This window comes from Macaca nemestrina, chromosome 9 (assembly GCF_043159975.1).
Source record: "Macaca nemestrina isolate mMacNem1 chromosome 9, mMacNem.hap1, whole genome shotgun sequence".
NCBI classification, from domain to species: domain Eukaryota; kingdom Metazoa; phylum Chordata; class Mammalia; order Primates; family Cercopithecidae; genus Macaca; species Macaca nemestrina.
In genome coordinates this window covers 121571323-121595355 of record NC_092133.1, presented here as the reverse complement: position 1 = coordinate 121595355, position 24033 = coordinate 121571323, and the positions used below count along the sequence as shown (strand labels likewise).

Below are 24033 nucleotides of genomic sequence, written 5' to 3'. Positions count from 1 at the left end.
AGCATTATCAGATACTCTCATTAATGAGTGTTTTACTTCATTATATTTCAAATACGATATACTGTATGTTAAAATATCTGACAGATGTTTCCAGGATTCTAAGGAGAATGATAAATTGTACATAAGAACTTGAAACTGCTAATTTCTCATCTAGTGTCTGAAAATTTGGTTGAATAGCCACAAGTAAGGTGCAATTTTAAAGTGCTTTCATACTTTCTTATAGCACAGACATGGCATTAACTGTCTTTACAGCTGGACAGGAATGCTTAAGGATCTAGCGTTGGATATTGCAAATCTATTAAGACCTTGAAATATCCTCTTTAATTTAAATAAGCTCTAAGCATACTGAAAATAGTATGTTTCACTCACAAGTGATGGTAAACTCAAATTATTGCCTCCTGAAATGACTCTTAGATATATTATTAAATGAGGTTCACCTTTAAGCTTCACGAAATATCAAGTTCATTAAATAAGACAGTTTACCTAAAAGAAGAAAGCACTGCTTGGTTCCTAGAGGGAGCATAACGACCTGTAGCTTGCCAAACCACCCCCATCACCATCTTAAAAATAGGAAAGCAAGGCTTTAGTGAAAAGTTCCTTTCTACGGTCTTTCAAGAAAGAAAAGCTCCAACAACTTGCTTTGGACCAAGTTAAAGAGATTATCTCCCTTTTTCATTACGACTGTCTTTCAATGAATTGAAGGATAAGATCAAAGTGCATTCATATTCATGTGAATTATCGCTATTGACTTGAATAATGATGGATTTCATTGTTTTATTTAAACTGAAACCAGGAACGCTGCTGCTTTTGAGGCTACACCCCTAAGGCTGTAGAATTTCTTCTCTGAGGACTCAAAAGCCAAGCAATTAGGTCTGACAACCACGTCATTTCCATAATGTACTTCCGTACAGAGGACTTTTTATTGGAATCGGTTACATTTCTATAGAATCTTATTACCACTCAATTTTTGACTTCTTTCCAGCCTTCTCAACAAAACTCCTAAGTTCGGCAAGTACACTTTCAAAAAACTTATGAGTAAATTGTACTGAGAAGATACAGTGATATTTCAGAAGCTTTTATTAATAGCTGTTCATGAATCAGACAAATTAGTGTTATCAGTAATTACCTCAGGAGAGTGTTTTTGTTTTGAACATGATACATTACAGGTTTTCTAGGGTAACTGAAGAACTCAGTTACAGTAAGCTTGGGAAAATGTGTTTACCAGCTGTTTCTTTCTAAATATGCCTCATGACAGTTTTCTTAAGACATTTTCATTTGGGTTTTTCTCAAACTGTCCCATCATTTTCTAAGGAGATGGAAGTTACTAGATTCAGTGGAACTCCCCTCACTTTCACCAAGTGATCACTCTGCTCAAATAATTCTTATTGAAATGCTTATCAGTTTGGATAACACTTTTTAGGAAATTCATGACAATAAAGTAAGCTTGTCATTCAATTCTGCAAGCAACCTTTAAAATAGACTTAGGAAACTGCATTTTCCTGAACTTTAATATACACAATTTATATAGCCTCTCTAAACCTAAAAAGAGACTCTAGTGCAACAAAAGTCTATTATCATGGTCTGTAGTGGGTTCTGGGAATATCCTTTCCCAGGAAGAGAACTGATTCAGTTACTTGGTTTCTTTCTTAAACTTTTGCCATACATTTAAGGCATTATACATAAACCACATTTTAAAAAAATTCAATGTTTTTCTATTCAATTGGGCTACAAGAGATCTCTATTTTCATTTACCCATTGTGTGTTTTTAGTATTGCAAGACACTCTTTAAGCCAGGAATTTATTAGTAAATTGTTTCTCTTTGGGAAATGACCATATACATATTGAAATTACTTGCATACGTCCAGTTTTGCTTGTAAATTTCCAAGACTGTTACCCTTGACTTATAAGTAAAATAAGCAATTGCATATTATTTCACCAGGGCAAAAAAAAAAAAAAAAAAAAAAAAAGCATTCTTTGAATAAAAAGCATTTCTTTATAATTCAATTCCTTAAGACCAGATTTGTCTTAGTTTTGGGAAAATTATTAGTATTTTCTTCATATAAGTTGTTAATCTTTTATATTGTTCACATAGGAACTTTTATTTTTTCACTGTAAAAAAATTAGGTAATATTGGAGTAGGAGGTAAAGTAATCCAGCTTTAGCAATATTTAGATGTTTTCTCTGAAATGTCAAAAAGCAAGGGTTCAAACTGTAGTGCAAGCATCTCCTCTGAAAGAATGAGAGATGTAGTGCCGCCGTGTTCTCGAATTTAGCCTACGTTTTAGCGGAGCTCACTCTCCGCTCAGATCATCTCTAGGGGAGAAACGGACAGATAGAGTGGTTAAACTGGAGACACTTTTTTTTTTCAAAGGTTTCAGAAACCTTGAAAACCATCCCTTGGTACTTTTGCAGTTATTTCCAGGAGTCAGAACATACAGTCCATTATTCTTCAGAGTAACCAATGCACAAGACATTTTGGCTTGGGACTTGATATCGCGAAATGACGTCAAAAAATTAAAAAAAAAAAATCGAGGCTCGCACATGCGCAATGAGGTGCAGCTGCTTTTTATTTTTTGTCTATGTCAGCTATTGGCTCCTATCCCGCCTCTGGGATCCGGCCTCCGCCGCGGGGTCCTAGGGGACCCGCCGGTGTAAGGCGGTGCCGCACCCCACTCCACCAAGAGAGAGCCCGAAGCCCTTCCCCACCTTTCCCGGCCAGGGCGCTCTTCTAAGTCCTGGGCGCCGACAGCCGGGGCGAAGTAGGCCGACCGGTGCGGCAGCAGCGAGTTTTCTGGCAGCGCCACCGCCGCGGGGCCTGGGTCCCCGGGTTCAGGTCTCCGCCAGCTCCGGGCTCGCCCCCGCGAGTTGGCCGCACCGTTCCCCCGCCCGCGGGGCAGCCGCCCCTCCGGGAGGCTCCGGCACGGACCTCCGCCCCGGCCCCCGCGCGGCAGTGCGGCTGCAGCTAGAGGCCCGGCCCGGGAAGCAAAGCGAAAGGACAGAGGCCTCCTTCCTCGCCAGCTGCCCGCCGCGCCTTTCCCAGCCCAGGCCGGGAGAATCGGTGCCTGCCCCCTCTACCGCCCGCACCTCGGCCGCAGCGGCCGGGTCCGCGCCGGGAGGCCCCGCGGGAGGGAACCCCCGACCCGGCCCGCTAGGCGCTTCCGCACTCGCGCCCTGGGGCCGCGCGCCTCCGCCCCTTCCTCCCGCGATACCCACGAGGCCCCCGCCCGCGCTCCGGGCCGGCTCCCAGCGCCGCCTCCCCCGTTAGAAACTTCGCAGACACAGCGAGGCTGCTCGTTGGAGTTGGAGAAACTTGGGAAGAATGCAAAAAGCCAAAGAAGCCGGGGAGGACCACGTTTTTCCCTTGCCGTCGCCCCGACACTCCTGTCCACATTGGACGCGGCTGCCTGCCAGCGCCGGGGAGCGCGGACCCGGTGGACACTCCGCTTGGGGACCCGCCAGCATCCGGCTTCGGCTTGGGGCGGGCGGCCAGCCGCGGCGCAATCCTCGCGGGACCCGCGTCTGGGGAATGCGTGGCCCGGACGCGGGCTTGGTGGGCTCTCTAGAGTCGTTTCTTATGTGGCACTTTCCATCTTTGCTGTGTCTTGCACTGATTGAAGGGTGGAGAGGATAGTACGGACCTTCTGTGACACAAGTCCAACAACGCCAACATTTTAAAGGGGTGGGAGGTATTGAGAGGGAGGGCTGACCGGCATCTGGAGCAGGGCGCTCAGTGTTTTCCAGCTCGTTATGCAGGCTTTGGTCAGTTTTGAATTACCTAAAACGCACCCAAGTCTAAACGGAAGATATTTATATCACACTCACACATCAAGCTCCAATAATTTGTTTTTAGGAATGTCACCATTGCCTTAGAAAACGGCGTGCTGCATTTCGGACTTAACATTGAAAGCACCCATTTTTAGTATTAATCACTTTGCACTACCTGGTGCCTTTTGGGGAAGCAAAATTATTCGTGTATGGAATCCCCCTAATCACGGCTTTCTTTGAAAGTGGAAAAGATTAGTTCCATCTCTTCATCCTCTGAATTACTGGAAAGGAAGACAGGTACAGGTATATATTGAGGAATTTGGGGCCAGTTAAACCACTGTCATCTTGACATTGACCTTAACGCTAAAAAGAAAAACTTTAAAATGCAAAGAGTTGACTTTAAAGGTTTGAAAAGCCAAGAATAGGGAGTAAGGCATCAACACAAAACATGCATAGAAATGTTAATCTTCCCTTCCCGGATGCAAGTGTACAAATCTCTTCTGTTCTGCTGACAAACTTGATGAAATAACTGGATGGTCGGCTCAGACCTAAAATCCTGACATTTCCCAAAATAGGCGCGATGCACCATTTAAGACAGTCATATTTACTTTCATCATTATAGGTAATATTTCTGTTCCACTAACTTGGTTATGGACTAAGTAATGCCTTTATTTTTAATTCCTGTATGTAACTATGGAGTTATTTTAGTTATTTTAAATTTAGTGTTTGCAAAATGATTAATGTAGTCTCATAACTTCAGTAATTACATGCAATTGCCAGTTGAATGCCTTCTTAAATGCTAACAATGATTTTGGGGAAAATATTTTAGGGGAGGGAAATTTCATAGCTGCACAGAACTCAGTTAATTTTTATTAAAAGCAAGAAGCCTTTTATTATTTAAATGTTTTAGATATGCTCACTTCTTCGCCTACTTTACTATAAGTCCCTCATCTTTGCCCCCAAAACACTAATAGCAGTTAGAGCAATTACAGCCCTTAAAATAGTGGCAGACTGCAGTACATGCCCATTGAATGAATGCAGGCTGTGGTATATGCTGGTAGAATGAAGTGATGTCTATCTCCTACTAGACTTCATGTCCTGGAAGAAAGGCACATTCTTTTATTAGCAAGGTGTTTGACACACATTGATAATGAATATATGTTAGGCTTGATGAAGAATATATATAAACACTTGATTCAACTCAATGACAGTTTTAAAATGCAGATGTTAATATCTAATTAGCATATATAAATGTTTAAATTTTAAAATTCAGCTAGGAACTGAGGAAAAAATACATGGATGGTAAAATTAGCAAAGCTTTTAGGCATGTGTAGCATATATTCCCACGATAGTGGGATTTTCTGAATTCTCAAAGGAGATATGCAAAGAGAACAGGATTTTAAAACTGGCTTTATTTTGTCATTTTCAGTCTCATTTTCATAAAGGAAGAATTATTTGAAAAAGTGATTTTGAAGTTACATATTATGATGAGCTTTTTACAAAAGTAGCCAAAGGCTTCCAAACAAACCTATCATGGAAACACTTTTTTTTGCAAGTTGTTCAGCTAATGGTTCATTCTCAATCAAATGTATACTCTTATGTGCCAGTTGCATTGTATATCTCTAAAGTCAGCTGGTACTTTAAGAACAGTAATCTTCCTATAATACTTTTTAAAATACCGAAGTATCCCTTTGAATTGTTTTCTTTTTCATTGCTTAACTGTTAGTTTAGAAGTGTGTATGTGATCATGGGACATTCATTTAACTTTAGAAAACAGAATAGTATTTTGTTTTAGAGTCAGTACATTGAAAAATGGGTCAGAAAATACAGATTGTTTTCTTATCAGTAAAAGTAATCTGCCATATTTTATGCTTGAATTACTGATAATTTCACTTATATGCATATTATAAACACTCTGTGTTACATACATTTCTCCATTTAGTTTTTAAGATTTTTTAAGAAGGAAACTAGAATAAAGAGCAAAGATCTAGCTTCTTTAATATGTCCAATTTCAGATATGAAGTAGGCATCCTATATTATGTTTTATCAGGAACAATACAATTTAACTTAAATATATTGTTAATAACAGATACTCAGACTCTAATTTACATAGCTTTTGAACGTATGTTTTCAAAGAACTTAGTAGCATCCCATACTGTGTTATGTTTATAGGTTTAGACTTCTCCCTCTATTGAGCTCTTAACACTTTTAAAATAGAAAGCAAAGAGTAAAGCAATTGCTAAAAATGGCAGTTGGCGTAGCTTAAGAGTTAGAATTGTTTGTTTAAGGACTGAAACCAAATATAAAAACTTTTAGTTTTAAGGGGATTTTTTTTTCATCATTCAACAAGGAACTGAAAATTACAAGGCTTATTTGCAATCTTAATTATTTACTCAACTGTTTCCTCCCGTGTCTCTAAATGGGAACGCACAACTTTAATTTTAAAGGACATATTCCCATAGGGAAATATAGATACCACTGTAAAACTTACGACTTTGAGTTAAGTAAAAAGATTATGGCCATCACTGGCTTTTGAGCTGCAGAAGCAGAAGACATGTACCTGCTCTTTGCGGGTATTAGGGACCCGACTAAACACACTTATTCTTCTCTCTGATTGCTGGTCAATTCCCCAACTATTTGGAGCTCCACAAAATATCAGGACTTCATCAAAGAGCTCAGGTCAGGGTGAGATCTCAAAGATTATTATAGAGGACTCATTCCAAATATAGAACCAGCTAAGTTTGCATGCCCCCTTCTGTTGAAGAAGTATCAAGGGGTTTCCTGTCTTGGCACTACTTAGCAGCATCTGCGGCTATGTATCCACTTGACATCTGGTGAAATTGTAGTTTCTGATGGAGGAACATTTAAAGTTGACAACTGTCATTGAAACAACTGGCATATAGTTTTCAGAGACAAGCTAGAAACCAGTGATAGACTAAGTACTTCAATTTTGTTAAAAGACACTGGGTAGAGGGTTCAAGTTAAGTAAGATAGGGAAGTCTGGTTTTCCAGGTAAAGGTTCTCTCTCCTTTTCTGTTGGAGATGTCATTCATCAACATAACGAAGCCTAAATTTAAAAGACTAAGACCAAATGTTTACAAATCACATAAAAGTGAGGAAACAGCAAAATTAGTAGTCATAAGGAGAAAGCCAGGGAAGACAGGACATTTATCACATCCTTTCCTCATCTGCTTTCTTCATTGAGTCTCTGAGTGCTCTTTAAATGCATTAGTATTGTGTAATTAAGTGCATGAACATAGTTCTCATGCTCCTCCAGGAATCTTGAAACCAGGAATGCCAGGTATATAACAGCGGGTTACAAAGGAAAACACCGATTCATAAATCAGTGTTTTACTGTCAGTGCAGTGTTAAATGTCAATGCATCTTAAGTTTTGCATTGACATTCTTGTTTTGATCGGATTCTACAATGTCACGTGTGAGATTTCTCGGGACCGTCGAAGCTCAGACAACTCCAGGGCTGCAGTTTACTCGTCTGGCCGCACTCGAACCAGGCTCCCTTGGCGCGTGGGGCTCTCCCGGCGCTCGGTCCCGACCCATGCCGCAGTCAGGACACCTCGCCGATCTGGGGTCGCTTTGTAAAGAGCTCCGACCTCCAGGCGGTGGAGGGACACTCGACGGCGCGCGACGTCCCAGCGGTTCCGCGAGCCTGGCGCGCTGAGAGTCCCTGCAGTCCGAGTCCTCGACCTCGGGCGTCTTAGCGTTGCCGCCCCGCGCAGTGAGCACAGGCACCGCGGCCATGACGTCACGCCCGGGACTGGCCGTTGCCGCAAGACGGCCGCATTCCGGTTCCGGTAGGTTGCCCGGGAGACGCTAGTACACAGAGAGGAGGCTCCCGTCGGAGGCCGAGTCGTCGCCAAGATTGCCCTCTGGGCTGACTCGCAGGCTGAGCTGCTTCCCCGCAGAGCTCAAGGAGGGGAGACCGTGGCGGGGGCGTCATGAGTCAGAGGCAGGTGCTGCAAGGTAGGGCCGGGGTGGGCAGGCGCCTTGACGGGCTGGCAGCTAGGAAACCCGGGTGCGGCGGGGTCCACCGACTCTCTCTCCCGCAGTGTTTGAGCAATATCAGAAGGCCAGGACCCAGTTCGTGCAGATGGTGGCGGAGCTGGCGACCAGACCCCAAAACATCGAGACGCTGCAGAACGCGGGTGAGCCTGGAGCCCGAACCCGCGTCGCCCCCTATCACCGGCCTCGCCCTGCGCATGGAGTCCCCGACGCCTCCGCCCCGCTCCCCTGCCCGTGGAGCTCTTGGGGGAGCCGCAGGGTGGGAACGGGAGTTCGCAAAAGCATCCATTCTTTTCAGCGGGTCTTTGGGGTTCAGGCCGAGAGGGTGAAGCTTCCAGATGGGTGTGGGAGGTACCCGATGTCACTATTTCCATCTTCATTGCACACAGGCAAGTGTCAGGTTGAAAGTCGAGGCCCTAGGAATTGCCTGGAAGTCATTTTACGTGAATGGGACTCTACCCTAATGAGACCCATTATATCCAAGTGCCATTTTGCGTGTCACCCTGCCTTTGATCACCTTCGACTTCCTCACCGCAAAGCAATTCCAGTGGTTTACACGTGTTTTCTCGTCTTGCTTTAGTGAAAAAGGAATGATATGCTTAAATTTTTTCTAAGAAATTCAAAGTAGACAGAGATCAGACTTTGCGAAATCCTTGTGGCGCGTTCATTGTAGTCCTCAGTCCGAACTCTTGCAGATGTGAGAGGGGGAGAGAGAGGGAGAGAGATCTTCTTATCTCATAACATAAACTGATAAGAGAAAGATGGTTCTTCTTCTTCTTCTTCTTCTTCTTCTTCTTCTTCTTCTTCTTCTTCTTCTTCTTTTTTTTTTTTGGATGATTCTACCATCATCTGAACTGTAAGGTAGCATTTTATCACTACTGTGTCATGAGAAATCTTCAGTTTATAGGATGTGATCTTTAACACATAATTTTAAAAATTAAGAACATATTGATATTAAGAATACTTAAGGTGTAATGATTACTCTGGGTTTCTTTGAGGGGAATTACTACTGCACCTATGTGATACTTCGTTTTGTCACTAGGATTTTTGACATTCATTCCTTGTGTGTTTTTATTGGGGGGCATGTATTTACAATAAAGTGTATTTTATAATCTAAAAGCATTTTAGTTTGAGATAATTGTAGATTCACAACTGTGAGGGATAATACAGAGTGATCCCGTGTACCCTTTACTCAATTGCCCACAATGGTAACATTTTTCAAAACTGTAGTGCAATATCACAAGGAGGACATTGACATTGATAAAAATTCATTGATCTGATTTAGGTTTCCTCCTTTTAATTGTTCGTGTGTGTGTGTGTTTTGTCCTATAGAATTTTATTCCATATGTATCCACCACCAGCACAGTCAAGATACAGAACACTTTCATAATCACAAGGATCCTCTCTGTTGCTCTTTTATAGCCACACACACCTCCTGCTGTCCCTAACCCTGGGCAAACACTAATCTGTTCTCCATTTCTAAAATTTTGTCATTTCAGAATTGATAATCCTTTGTTCTATAGTTGTTTTATATGGGTTAATTTTCTGTATTCTGTGTGTATGTGTGTGCACTCGTACTCCTCAAGGTACCCAGAACAATACCGGGCACACAGTATTTCATGTACACAGACTAACACAGACTAAGGTATTAGAATATGTTACATTTTAGAAGTGCATTTAAAAGTACATTTTAAAGTGTAAACTTTTAAAGTTTTTTCTCTCAGTCACTCTCAATGGCCTTTGTGAATGGACACTTACTACTTAACAAAGATTTACTTTCTGGACAATATGAATAGGGCCAAACTAAAACTTCAAAATAGCAAAATAATTGCTATTATTTTTAAATTTTAATACTGAGATATTAAAGTATACATTTAAGATATGGAGTATAATGTTTTAGTTAGTAGTGACAGGTTAGCTCCTCCCATAAGAGTGCAATGTAGAGTTCACAATGGAATTTAATCCAAACTGACAGTGTAAGTGGCTTAGATATAAGATTCTACACTTATGGTCTGGCTTAGGAAAGACAAATATGAAAGGAATATAACTTTATGTTTTGAAATTTTCTGCACTTGACTAATATCTGGGTAGCATGCTAAAATGTTTCTTTTCCTGAGGAACTTACTTTTAACATATTTCATGTTATCTAGATTCAATTCAAGCATTCCTTTAGCAATTTTAGAGACAATGAATATTTCAATGTATTTATTCTTTTGATTAAAAAATAACCTGTAAGCTTTGTTATGAAAACTTTTCTTTCTTTCTTTTTTTTTTTTTCTTTGAGACAGAGTTTTGCTCTGTTGCCAGGCTGGAGTGCAGTGGCATGATCTCGGCTCACTACAACCTCCACCTCCCAGGTTCAAGCGATTTTCCTGCCTCAGCCTCCTGAGTAGCTGGGACTACAGGTGCGCACCACTACGCCCAGCTAATTTTTGTATTTTTAGTAGAGACAGGGTTTCACCATGTTGGCCAGGATGGTCTCGATCTCTTGACCTCATGATCCACCCACCTTGGTCTCCCAAAGTGCTGGGATTACAGGCGTGAGCCACCTTGCCCGGCCAGGCCAGTTTTCTTTCTTAATAGTCAATTAACCATTCAAATGATTTTGTTCTTTTAAAAAATTACAATGGATTTAAAAGTGCTTTAGAATGAGCCTCAGTATGTATAAATCAATTCTACATTGTGATCAACCATTTTTTCAGTCAAATGCCTTCATTTTGGTAGCTTAAGATACCAATGCATTTTACTCCTGACTTTGACATACTGTCTACATATCTAGGAAGATTTTGTTTGTTTTCTCACTTTTCCCTCCAATATGCTAAGTAAATATATATCATGGATCCAAGATAATATAAAAAATACTTTCCATATAGGCATCATGATCAAACCAGTAATTCCCTCATTAAGAATATTTCAAATTATTCTATGTGAAAGGAATATTAAAGGTGAAAATTGTCAGTGGAGTATTTATTTCAAGTCTCTGATCTTTTTTATTGTGTTTTTGATATGCTAATAAGAGAATTTGCCTTATTAAATATGTCCAAAGTAATTGCCAAAGCAGACAAAGTATGTTGCAAGATCTTTTCTTCAGAGTTATTTGCAAAACAGTAAGTTTGATTTCTTTCTTTTTTTGTTTTTTGTTTGTTTGTTTTTGAGACAGGATTTCACTCTGTCGCCCAGACTGGAGTGCAGTGGCACTATCACGGCTCAGTGCAACCTTTGCCTCTCAGGCTCAAGTGATTCTCCTGCCTCAGCCTCCCGAGTAGCTGAGATTATGGGTGTGTGCCACCACGCCTGGCTAATTTTTGTATTTAATTTTTTTTTTTTTTTTTAAGTAGAGAAGGGGTTTCACCATGTTGGCCAGGCTGGTCTTGAACTCCTGACCTCAAATGATCCACCCGCGTCAGCCTCCCAAAATTCTGGGATTACAGGGGTGAGCCACCATGCCTGGGCACTAAGTTTGATTTCTAAGCAAAATTATTACTAGAAAGAACTGTGTACAAAGCATCTATAACCTTGAGGTGTTTTTTTTTTCCTCACTGAGGTTTTATTCCTTCTAAATTAAAAGAACACATATGAACGATTAAAAAGTTTAATGTCTGTTATAAAATTTCTTTATGTACTCTCAAATTCTGTATTCGAACCATTACCTCTTGCAGCTATTTAAAAACAAATTTTGATACTTCCCCGTCTGAATAATTAGTAACACATGACTGTAATAGTAGAGACAATACATTGTTGCTTCTACCAAATGTAAAATTTCAGCAATTGGAAGTGTTTTGTTAGTTATAAAATATAAAAAACATGTTTTGTGGCTTATTGGAATACCAGGCCACTTTTAGTTCTGTTTAGGAGGTCTTTCGAAATACACTAATAAAAGCTCCAAGAAAATGACTTTTAAACTTAGCTGTATAAAATAAACTTTTCCTGAACCAGCTATTTATATAAGTGGGGTAAAGTTTAAAATATTACTCAAAATTTCACATATTACAACCTATAGTAAAACACAGCAAATCAGTAGTTATGAACATTTTCAGAAGAGTAGGAATAAATAAGTTTGTATAACACTTTACATGTGCACCTGTATGAAGCTAATTTTCAGATTGAGTCAATTTAATGGGTTCAGCATTCAAGAAAATAAGTCAAATATGTTGTTGACATAAAGTAATTTTAGATTACATGTATCTGGAGCAGGATAAAAGCTCCAGATTAACTATCTAGTGCCCCTTAATATGCTATGAGAAGGAAAAACCCTGAGTAAGCATTTATCATGTATTTAAGACATACCTTGATATGTACATGTGTTATGATCCTCTTACAAACCTGCTGTTTCAAAGGATATTGAAACAAAAGAAAATTAACAAAGCAACTACAAAAAATTAAACCAATCATGCTATTTAAGTTTGACCTTTTTTTTTTTTTTTTTTTTTTTTGCTATGAAAAGAGTCTTAGCAGTTGTGAATGTGAACGATAATTAACTCAAAACACTAACTTCTTTTTAAAAGATAGGGATAGAGAGGTTTGTTACATATGCTTAAGTGGAAAATATGCCAGGGAACTATACACATTCTGATTTTGTATGCACCAAACAATATGTTCTAAAAACAAAAGCTTAAGTCAGAGTTTTATTCAGTGTTCCAAACCACTGTTCCTACATGGGCATTGATCTGTTTTGTTAGCTAAGCACTGGTACATAGTAGAAAATAATAGTCAGGGTTAGGCTCTCATTGTTTCCTTAGAAAAAAAATGGACAATTAAAAAAAATCCAAGCTGTAGATGAGCCTATAAGAAAGGTGAGGCTTACAAATAGCAAATTTCGTAGGTTAAATTTTACAGATTAAAGTTTTGATATTTTCAAAAGTTTTTGAAGTTATTTAGGTATGCCATAATCCTACTTTACATTTGAATGAGGTTTCAGGACCTTTGCACTTCTGCCTGGAATCTTTCCCTATACTTATTTGACTAACTAATTTCTACTCAGTCTTTATGGCTCTGTTTTGGTGCTGATTCCTCAAGGAAATCTTGCCTGAACCCTCACAGTAAATTAAATCGCTCGATTTATGCTACCCTTGCTCCCAGTATTTCTGTTTTCCCTACTAACCCCACTAACCCCATTATGCTATGCATAAATTCCATGCATAGCAAAATCAAAATGATTAAATAGGATGAAGGAAGGAGTAGCTGAATGAGGAAGAAAAGTTTTTTGAAGTAGTAATTGTTTTCACATCCACAGGTTGGATAATTGTTCTCTTCACAAAGTGAGTTAGGGCCCAAACTGGAACTAGAACTCATTTTTAATACTGCCTCATTTTGTGCTCTTTCTACCTTAACTTGTATGTATTAGTAAACTATTTTATGTGATTCTAGGAATTCCTAATAAACCTTGGTTTTAACTGTTGAAACAAGTGCTGTCTTTAGGTATTTGAGTACCAATGGCTGTCCAATAACTGGGAAATTTGGTGGCTTTGGAGGTCTCCTTGAGGACTATTGTGGGAGTTTGAGTGGAGGCCAGATACAGAAGGCTAACTTTAATTGATAAATTCCTGCAGGTTTGAGGGAGTGGGAGTAGTATTTAGTGTTTAAGCTGGCCTCAGAACTCCAGAGGGCCTTTAGGCTTCCTTGGGCTTCTAATTAGAATCTTATCAAACCAGGAGCTCTTTAAATGCACCCAGAGGAAAGTTTGTAATCCACCGGAAGTTGGGAACCAAGGTAGTCCTGCAGAGACTACCTTGGACTGAGACCCTGTCTGCATGAAGTGCAGGCTAGAGGAGAATTTTTCAGAGCCCTGGGCCGTCAGCTGCCTGTGACTCACTGACTGCTCTCCTGGACTTTTGAGAATACCCAGGGGTAGAATACAGTGAAGTGAGAGGCACTTGGTGTTTGTTGATTGATTGATGTGAGTATATACTTAACATTTCTTGCTTTTTAATCATGCTTTGTGTGAAGTACTTTTTGTTCATGGGGGCAGAACTTTGGGATGTCTATTGAGTGGTTGTACTGGCCTTAGGAGAAATTCAGGGCTACATCTTGAGAAAAAATTTGGCCTTGTCTTGTAGTGGGTGGAATGGCCTGTGCGAATACAAATCAGGCCTCCCTAATTTTCAAAGTTAAATCTTGATTTTCCCATATACTCCATGCTTTCTTTCATAAGGATGGCTCAATTTGAAATTTATTGTTTATTCAGTTTCTGTTAAAAGTCTTGCTGAAACAAGTGATACATGTGTGCGCGCGTGTGTATGTGTCTAAATGAAATGATCTCTATTCACTTTTCTAAATATTCTGTGTTCTATACCTGTGTCAAGTTAGAATCACTATTAAAGTATATTCATAGGCTAGATTATATTAGTTTCCCATATAAATGTCTTTGTAGACTTAGTTTAATAATATATCCCCCTTTTTTTAAAAAATTGAGGGATTATTTTAAGAAATAGATGCTTAGATTTTCCAGTAGCTGCTATAAATCTGTGAAGACATTGTCTATCTTGTTAAATTTGTAATATGAAGATATAATTATATATTCAACAAATATTTATGTTTTTGAGATGGAGTTTCACTCTTGTCACCCAGGCTGGAATGCAATGGTGCGATCTCTGCTCACTGCAACCTCCACCTCCCGGGTTCAAGTGATTCTCCTGCCTCAGCCTTCCTAGTAGCTTGGATTACAGGCATGTGCCACCACACCCGGCTAATTTTTGTATTTTTAGTAGAGATGGGGTTTCACCAGGCTGGTCTTGAACTCCTGACCTCAGGTGATCTGCCCGCCTGGGCCTCCCAAAGTGCTGGGATTGCAGGCGTGAGCCACCACACCCGGCAACAAAATATTTATTAAGTATTACATGGTATAGGTATAATATATAATATATAGGTGCTAGATATGAAATCTCAGGAAAAACGTTCCTGCTTATTTTTATTTCACAAAATGTTTTCCTTTTTACTTTTGCTGTCAGGAAACAGTGCTCTGTTCAGAACTCAGTTACAGCAGCTATCTTTAACCTACATTTCTGATAAAATATCAGTTCTCCTCCCCACTACATAGGGGAGATGGTACTGTGTACGTACCTTTGTATACATATATTAATATTTTGGAGTAAACTATTTCAAATATTTTAGAGTAGTGAAGTGTGAGTAAAATAAAACATTAATTCTATCTAAAGATAGATTTTTCAAACTGATTGCTTTCCATACATTTTCTCTTGACATGTTACCCATGAAAACTCTTGGAGCAGATAATCCTGTTAGTACTGTCCTGTTTATTCTCTGTGCTGCCCCATTCCTGATTTCAGTCTTCTGCAAACAGATGGATGTAATTAGGTATTTACTGTAAAAGAGAAAACACATTAGTAAAAGAAGACAGGACTAATTCAACATTGGCAGCTTTCTAAAAAGACTTTCAAATTAAAATAGAGTTTTGTCTACATGATATGGGGTGATTTTAGGTGAGGAAACAGTTTGAATGATCCACTTGAGTTCCTTAAAGCTTTATGAATTTATGTTAATAGTGCTATGTACGTACCTGACTTCTTGTATCTAAAAAGAAAATAACTGTGAACACAACATTAGTGATTTTGCTTTTATTTTAACTAAAATTTACCAGAAAAGAGATAAAATTGCACATTAATTTTCACAGCTGGTTTATTCATTATTCAATTAACATTTATTGAGTGTCCAAGTGCCAGATGGATGTTTAGATGCTGACCCTGCAAAAATAGGAGGCATAGTCCCTGTGCTTAAGTGGCTTATTTGCTAATGGAGAGACATATAAATAGATTATTGTTTATTCGAAGGGCACCTTACTCAAGATTTGGGAATGAGGGATATCGTTCAAGGGGGACATCTAGGAGGAGGTATCTAATCACACAGATACTGTGCTGAATTTCCTGCGAGTTAGCCAGATGAAATGGCATTCAGGTAGAGGGACCATTATGTGTAAAGGCACGAAGACAAGAGAAAAGGTTGTGCCGATGGAAAAGGCCGATGTTTAGTATGACTGGAGCTCAGGATAATAGGGCAAGGAGAGGAGAGTCAGTCATGGTTGGAGAAGAAACAAGCCTAATTATGAAGGGCCTCATATGAAGTTTAGATTTCTCCTGAAATTGATGGAAAGCCATTGAAGTGTTTTAATTGGGAGAATCATGGGATCCACTTTGTGTTTTAGAAAGGCAATTTTAGCAGTGTTTTGGAGAGTAGATAGGAGGGGGTTAAATCAGGATCAGGAGAGTGGGTGCTCATTTTTGCTATAGCAGTCATGTTGGATAAGACATATTAAAGAGGTAACATCTGCAGGACTCGGTGACTCAGGAGTAGGGGTTGGGGCAGGTAAGGTGAGAGATTACTTCAAGATGACTCCTGGACTTCTGGTTGCTTGGACACATTAGCACCATTCATCTGTAGAGAAAGGATGCAAAGAGCAGAGAGAAATGGTGATTTTACTCTTCAGTGGTTGAAGCGTGTCTGGGATATCCATGCATCAGTGACTATGGTGATGTACAGTGCTAGAGCTCAGGAGAGAGAGAGCTGGAAAGAAAGATTTGGATATGTGGAACTAACACGTTCATTTGAAAAGTATAGTAAAAGCCCATTTTATATTTCCTCATGTAATTGTAAATATGTTAAGTTCCAGTCATTTTATCTAGAGTATAATGCAAATCCAACTTTGCATAGCTTTCATGTTCTAAATCTCACTCAGTTGAGAATCTCACAGACAGATAGTGATGGCTGGGACCTAATCAAGAGACAGCTGGCCAGGCGCGGTGGCTCACGCCTGTAATCCCAGCATTTTGGGAGGCCAAGGTGAGTGGATCACCTGAGGTTAGGAGTTCGAGACCAGCCTGGCCACCGTGGTAAAACCCCATCTCTACTAAAAATACAAAAATTAGCCAGATGTGGTTGGCGCGTATAATCCCAGCTACTCGGGAGGCTGAGGCACCTGGGAGGCGGAGGTTGTAGTGAGTTGAGATCGTGCCACTGCACTCCAGCCTGGGTGACAGAGTAAGACTCCATCTCGAAAAAAAAAAGAAAAGAGTCAGACAGTTGCACTGAATAAATGAATTAAATTTTGGTTTCATACAGTACCAATGGAAGACAGTTATGATTAATGCTAATGGTAGAAATAATATGAATTCAACAGACTATACCCTTTGGTATACGTTCCAATCCTGGCTCATAGGCCAGTTTTTCTTGGCAAATGGGCTGTAATAGACAGCAGGGAGGAGAAACGGGAGAGCATAGACTCGAGCCATGAAGAGCATCTACCTCACTGGATTGTAATGTGGGTTACATGGGTTACTATTTGTAAATTTCTTAGAGAGGTACCTGGTACATGGGAAATGCTATATAAGTGTTTGCTAAATAAGTGAATGAATTTATGATGTGCTGGTCCCCATCCCATCTTCCTCTCAGCCTTTCCCACTCAAAATGATATATCAGGTATGGTAGTCCTTTCCTCACAAACAACTGAATCAACACTGAATCACCAAACAAAACTTGGAAGATACTATAGCTAATGAGAATAAATTTCAAAGGAGAAAATAGATTATTCTTGCTCATAATAGTTTCTTGAATTATTTACTATTACAATTGAATTCTATGTAAAAAGGCCATACTTTTTGTGATTCACTCTGACACTTTAAATAAATTATAGGACTTTTTGTGTGTTATAAGGGATAATGCCCTAAATCACAATTGACTTTATATCTGAAGAAGTATTTCAAGAAAACAAGGCAAATAGATATGTGATACCAAAATCTGTGATTTCTTAATCAAATGCAGAAACAATGGCCAGAGGTAGATAATCAATAAAGGCTGGAAGAAACCAAATCAAGGCCTGAAAATTCTTATTCTAAAAACAGGCAGGGGAGGAACACAAATAATTTTAAGTAAAAAATGACCAGTGAAGGAAATGAGATCATGTTATACAATTCATCAGTGTTGTGAAACTTGGTTCAGTAAAAATTGTCATATAAATATCATAATTTGTTATAGAAATATTTAAAAATGTATTAGAGTAAGGTTGGTGAGTATAATTAGACTTACACTGTAACAGGAGAATATGTAATGGTTGTAGTAGTAAAATCAAAGTGGATGAAGGTTTCTAGGTCCATTACCACAAGTGTTGGGCTAGCTGTATATTGAGAACAAATTACAAATTACCTATGCTAGGTCACCTGAAGAATAGAAAAGAAGTTTAAAACATAAGCTCTGGCCTAGAGAGGTTTATTATTTTACTCGGGATATAAGACATTTATTCACACAAACTGGAGAACCATATAACATGCTGTGTCAAGGATGGCTGCTGTGCTGTGCTTTGCACAACTTCAGGGGTGCCATTTATATCAATCTATGTGAATGGCATTCCTTGGATTTGTGCAGTGCACATCCTGCACAGCTATACATGGTGGACCTGGAATTATTCAAAGTTTTCATTTTTATTAATTTCCCTGAGAGTAAGTGGGGCAAACAGTAAAGCTCCCCAGTGACTTTCCATTCCACTTAAAATAAAATCAGAAAATCTTAGTTGGGCCTACAGCCAAATTTGATCTGACCCCAAGTAAACCTCCTAGCTGCCTCACTCCTCCCATTTTATGTTTCAAGCCAGCATGAATTTATGGAGGCTTCTTCAACAGTGGGCAACAACCGTACATCCTTTGACCAAAGCAGAAACTTGGAAATACCACTGATTCCTTTCCAATAATCAGTTTGTCTTCTGAATATCTCCTTAGACCTTTCACTTTCACCTTTCCTTTTGCCATTACCATTCTCCAGGCTATCTTCATATCTGGCTCGGTAGCTATGATAGTTTCCTAAGTGGTCTTCCCTGCCTCTCATCTTGTCCCTTGTCATCCTTTTTCCCCACTGTAATCAGAGTGATCCTTCTTTACAAACTGTGATTTTGATCCTGTTACTGCACTGACATCAATGTTCAGATAAAGTTCAAAACACTTAAAATAGTTTATTGGATACTTCAGGACTTTTGTCTCTATTTATCTCTTAGCCTTCTTTCTCCAGCTTCCTGTCTCCCTTCTTGCACTATAGTCACACTGCATTCTCAGTTTTGTCAACATATCAAACTCTTTTTGCTCTTTGTTTATATAGTTCCTTCTGGGTGCGATACTCTTCGATCCTTCCTCTCTCCATCCCCTCCAAGTTTTTCAGCAGGGAGGTAAAGTCTGCCTGAGAGCCTTCAGATCTCATCTTCAGTGTCATTTCCCCTGTGTTGCTTTCCCATGGGGAATTATTTCTTAAGTTATTTACTATTACAGTTGAATTCTATGTAAAAAGGCCATACTTTTTGTGATTCATTCTGACACTTTAAATAAATTACAGGACTTTTTGTGTATTATAAGGGATAACACCCTAAATCACAATTGACTTTATGTCTGAAGAAGTATTTCAAGAAAACAAGGCAAATAGATATGTGATACCAAAATCTGTGATTTCTTAATCAAATGCAGGAACAATGGCCAGAGGTATATAATCAACAAAGGCTGGAAGAAACCAAATCAACCAATTCAAGAATTCCCCAGGGGCCATTGAATTTTTAATAGTTTTTCATTACAATGGATGGTATTAATTAATGAGTCATTCACTAATAATAAAATTATGTTGATGAAAATATAGTAAATTTAGGGAACTGATTTCTTTAGCATTTTTATTTATCAAGCACTTGATGGTGTTTATTTTGTTCTAATCTTCCTAGCACCTTAGAAATTTTTTTTTTTTTTTTTTTTTGAGACGGAGTCTTGCTCTGTCACCCAGGCTGGAGTGCAGTGGCCGGATCTCAGCTCACTGCAAGCTCTGCCTCCCGGGTTCACACCATTCTCCTGCCTCAGCCTCCAGAGTAGCTGGGACTACAGGCGCCCGCCACCTCGCCCGGCTAGTTTTTTGTATTTTTTAGTAGAGATGGGGTTTCACTGTGTTAGCCAGGATGGTCTCGATCTCCTGACCTCGTGATCCACCCGTCTCGGCCTCCCAAAGTGCTGGGATTACAGGCTTGAGCCACTGCGCCCGGCCTAGAAATTTTATCTAATTCTTACAATAACTGTGTGAGTAGTCCTAGAATTTGAGGGAACTGAGGCACAGAGATGTTAAGTAGTCTTGCCAAGATCCCTCAGCTAAGAAGTGGCAGAGTCCAGATTTAAACCTAATTAGTTTTCCTCTAGATTAATGCTTTTAACCACCTTACTCTGTTGTCTCTCAACATGGGCAGTCATGTAAGCTTCCTTCTGTTTGTAAAGCATGAAGTTTCTATTATATTCTTTCTTATTGGACCCCAGAAAGAATGCCTGAGTCAGATGGTAATATTGACAGTGAAAGGTGAATCCTTTACTGTGTAATTGGTTAATTTTGTGCAAAAATCACTTGTTGTAAAACTTGAATGAACTGTAGTAGCAGTTTCATAGTAAGTGGTTGCATAGAATGTAGCTTTAGATTAAAATGAAGCATATTATTGGAATTTGAATTTTTAAAGCTTTGTAAAATTTATAGTAACAAATATCTAACATATTTTATAACTTTATGATTGGTTTTTTTTGAGATGGAGTCTCATTCACTCTGTCACCCAGGTTGGAGTGCAGTGGCACCGTCTCTGCCCACTGCAACCTCCACCTCCCTGGTTCAAGTGATTCTCCTGCCTCAGCCTCCCGAAGTGCTGGGATTAAAGGTATGAGCCACAGCACCCAGCTGGGTATGGAGTTCCTGTTAGGGATAATGAAAAAGTTCTGGACATGGATAGTGGTGGTGGTTGCACAACACTGTAAATGTACTCAATGCCACTTAATTGTACACTTAAAATGGTTTAATTGATAAATTTTGTTATGTATATTTTGCCACGATAAAAAAAATTAACAAAGCAGGTTAGAGGTAACCAGGGCAACAAGATAACTTTACTATGACATAAGTGGACTGAAGGCCCAGTTTGCAGATACTGTTTGTTTTATTTTTCATTTAACTTTTATTTTGAGTTCAGGGGTACATGTGCAGATTTGTTACATAGGTAAACTTGTTGGGGGCAATACTTGTTTTTAAAGGAACAAAGTTGCAATGTTAAATGTCTTTGTAAAACAGCAGACTGAGTTAATATGTATATAAATTATATGCTTGAAATATAAGAATGAATGAGGTATTTTTTGTCATTGGAAAAACTTGACATTTTCTTCCTGATGATTTCTATATGTCACTGGTATGCAAAATAAAATAATTTGGCCTGCATTGTGTTATAACAAATTAAATGAAAAAGTTGTGATTGTTTTGAGGGTATTTTATAATCTCCTTCACTAGACTATTGGTTTCTTGACAGTAGGTGTCAAGAAACCTTAAGTCATATATTATTCCTATTGCTTGCTGCATGGTTAGCCCTGATATCTTTTTTGAATGAATGACTGTGGACAGGATCAGTGTGACTATTTGTTTGTTTGTTTGTTTTTGAGTGGCTTCTTGTTTTTGTTGTTTTCATAATTGGATTGCAATGTGGGAATTAAAAGCAGTGTTTTCAGGCCAGGTATGGTGGCTCACACCTGTAATCCCAATACTTTGGGAGTCCAGGAGTTCAAGACCAGCCAGGGCAACATGGCAAAACCATGTCTCAAACAAAACAAAACAAAGCAAAACAAAACAAAAACAAAAGTAGTGTTTTCAGTATAGCACTAGAATAAGAAAAATAGACAAGAACTTAAAGCTATAAATTATGTGTATAGGAGCATTGTAAAGATTTATCTTTAAGTTAAATTTCAAAAATATTTTCACATACTTTCATCAGTTTTCATAGAGCAGACAATTGTTTTTATAGATAATTGAGTTTGATATGTGAATTATTTTTAGTATTGAATATAATATTACATAGTATATGTTGAGTCCTTCAGCTGAACCCCAGTGATGTCATTTGCTCCATACTAGAGGCCTTGTTTATCAGATATTGTGGCAACTATTCAGACTACTTTAATTTGTGAACTGTAAATTTCCATGCATTCACTCACCATGGATTTCTGGCTACCTAATGGACAGGCAGGTAAGAAAAATTTCTTTTTATATTCCTTCCTTCCTTCCTTCCTTCCTTCCTTCCTTCCTTCCTTCCTTCCTTCCTTCCTTCCTTCCTTCCATTGTCACCATTTTTTTTTACAGTTTCCTTGAATATTTATCTGTATTTTTAAGAGGAACTTGTAGTTAGAATAACAAAGTCTCCATGTTTAATATGTGTAAGAGGTAAAAACATGTCTCTTTAGAGGAAGAGAAGCATATGGGGACTGATAATTATGAAACACTAAGAGGCAATTTAAGGACTAGAAATTTGGGATACTATTTTTGAGAATTTATTTTCTTCTCCAATAAAAATGGCCTTATTGAAAGTCATTTATTGAATAAGGTTATTCCAACAGATATTTCAAATGGACACTTTAGCTTTTATTTACATAAATTTGTAGATTTAAAAATTTTTCAGAATTCTCACTGTGCTACTGTCTAAACTAAACAATATAGGAAAATTATAATAGAGCAGAAATATTTCACATATAAGCCTAACTTTGACATTGGATATAGAAATAGAAGGAAGAGAATTATAAGTCATTTTATTGGCCTTATATTAATATTTAATGAGCCAGATGCAATATAAACATGGAGAAAATATATAATAAAGAGAATTCCAGCCAGGTGTGGGGGCTCAGGCCTGTATCCCAGCACTTTGGGAGGCCAAGGTGGGTAAATCACTTGAGCTCAGGAGTTTTGAGACCAGCTTGGCCAACATGGGGAAGCCCCGTCTCTACTAAAAATACAAAAATTGGCTGGGCATGGTGGTGCATCCCTGTAATCTCAGCTACTTAAAAGGCCGAGGCAGAAGAATCACTGGAACCTGGGAGGCAGAGATTGCAGTGGGCCAAGATGGTACCAGCCTGGGTGACAGAGTAAGTGAGACTCCATCTCAAAAGAAAAAACAAATACTCCCTTGGGTATATGGAATAGTTAATACCTTTTTGAGAGGGCAAAATATTTTACTTCCTAATTATAAACTAAAATGTTTTAAAATTGGGAGATTTGTGGTAGATTAAATACTATAACAAACACTTATAATTAAGTATTAGAATGCCAGGTAAATTAATTCATTCTTAAATCCTTAATATGTGTTCACAGTTCTTTAGATTTAATTCAAAATATAATTCAATATGAAAAATTTCAAAAGATGATAAACCACTGCCTTTACATAAACATATCAAGTGGGCAAATATATATATATATCCCCAAAAACAAAAAGCCCAGAATAATCAGGAAAAAATAACATGAAACTTAATTGTGATTCTTTAAAGCTATTCTAAGCATACTTTTTTTTTTTTTACCTCATTCATGCATTTATTATGAAACTTTAAATATATGTTAACAAATTTAGATTTTCTTTTTTAGAGTATTGACTTATTTTAATTATAATAGTGCATATTTGTTATAAAAAATATGAAGTAAGGCCAGGCACAGTGGCTCATGCCTGTAATTCCAGCACTGTGGGAGGCCAAGATGGGAGGTTCTCTTGAGCCCAGGAGTTTGAGACCAACCTGGGCAACATAGTGAGACCTCCATCTCTACAAAAAATAAAAAAAAATTAGCCGCGGCCGGGCGCGGTGGCTCAAGCCTGTAATCCCAGCACTTTGGGAGGCCGAGACGGGTGGATCATGAGGTCAGGAGATCGAGACTATCCTGGCTAACACGGTGAAACCCCGTCTCTACTAAAAAATACAAAAAACTAGCCGGGCGAGGTGGCGGGCGCCTGTAGTCCCAGCTACTCGGGAGGCTGAGGCAGGAGAATGGCGTGAACCCGGGAGGCGGAGCTTGCAGTGAGCTGAGATCCGGCCACTGCACTCCAGCCTGGGCGACAGAGCGAGACTCCGTCTCAAAAAAAAAAAAAAAAAAAAAAAAAAAAATTAGCCAGGTATGGTGCACTCAGTTATTTGTAAGGCTGAGTGGGAGGACTGCTTGAACCTGAGAGGTTGAGGCTGCAGTGAGCCATGATTGCACGACTGCACTACAGCCTAGGCAACAGAGCAAAGCTATGATTCAAAAAAAAAAAAAAAAACCAAAAAACAAAAAATGAAAACGTGTAATGCTCGATGATAATGACAACACAATGTCAGGCCAAACCCTGTGCCCAATTCAAAAATGGTCACAGGGCTTGGCCTGACATTTCTTCAAAGAAGATGTACAAATGGCCAATGAGCAGATAAGATGCTCAACATTATCAGTGCTATGGAAATGCAAATCAAAATCACAGTGAGA

General features: G+C 39.0%; 1 protein-coding gene across 4 annotated transcripts in view; it reads left to right on the top strand.

Annotated features, from left to right (window-relative positions):
* The first annotated feature begins 7581 nt into the window (after positions 1–7581).
* LOC105480042 (sperm associated antigen 6) overlaps positions 7582–24033 on the top strand; it is a 65763-nt gene continuing 49311 nt past the window's right edge. For 3 of the 4 annotated variants that reach the window (XM_071070393.1, XM_011738481.2, XM_011738479.2), the window contains exons 1-2: positions 7582–7746; positions 7833–7928. In XM_071070393.1, the coding sequence (XP_070926494.1) occupies positions 7722–7746; positions 7833–7928 (121 nt within the window). In that variant the 5' untranslated portion in view covers positions 7582–7721. The remainder of the gene's footprint in view (positions 7747–7832; positions 7929–24033) is intronic. The other variant, XM_011738480.3, reaches the window with a different exon arrangement.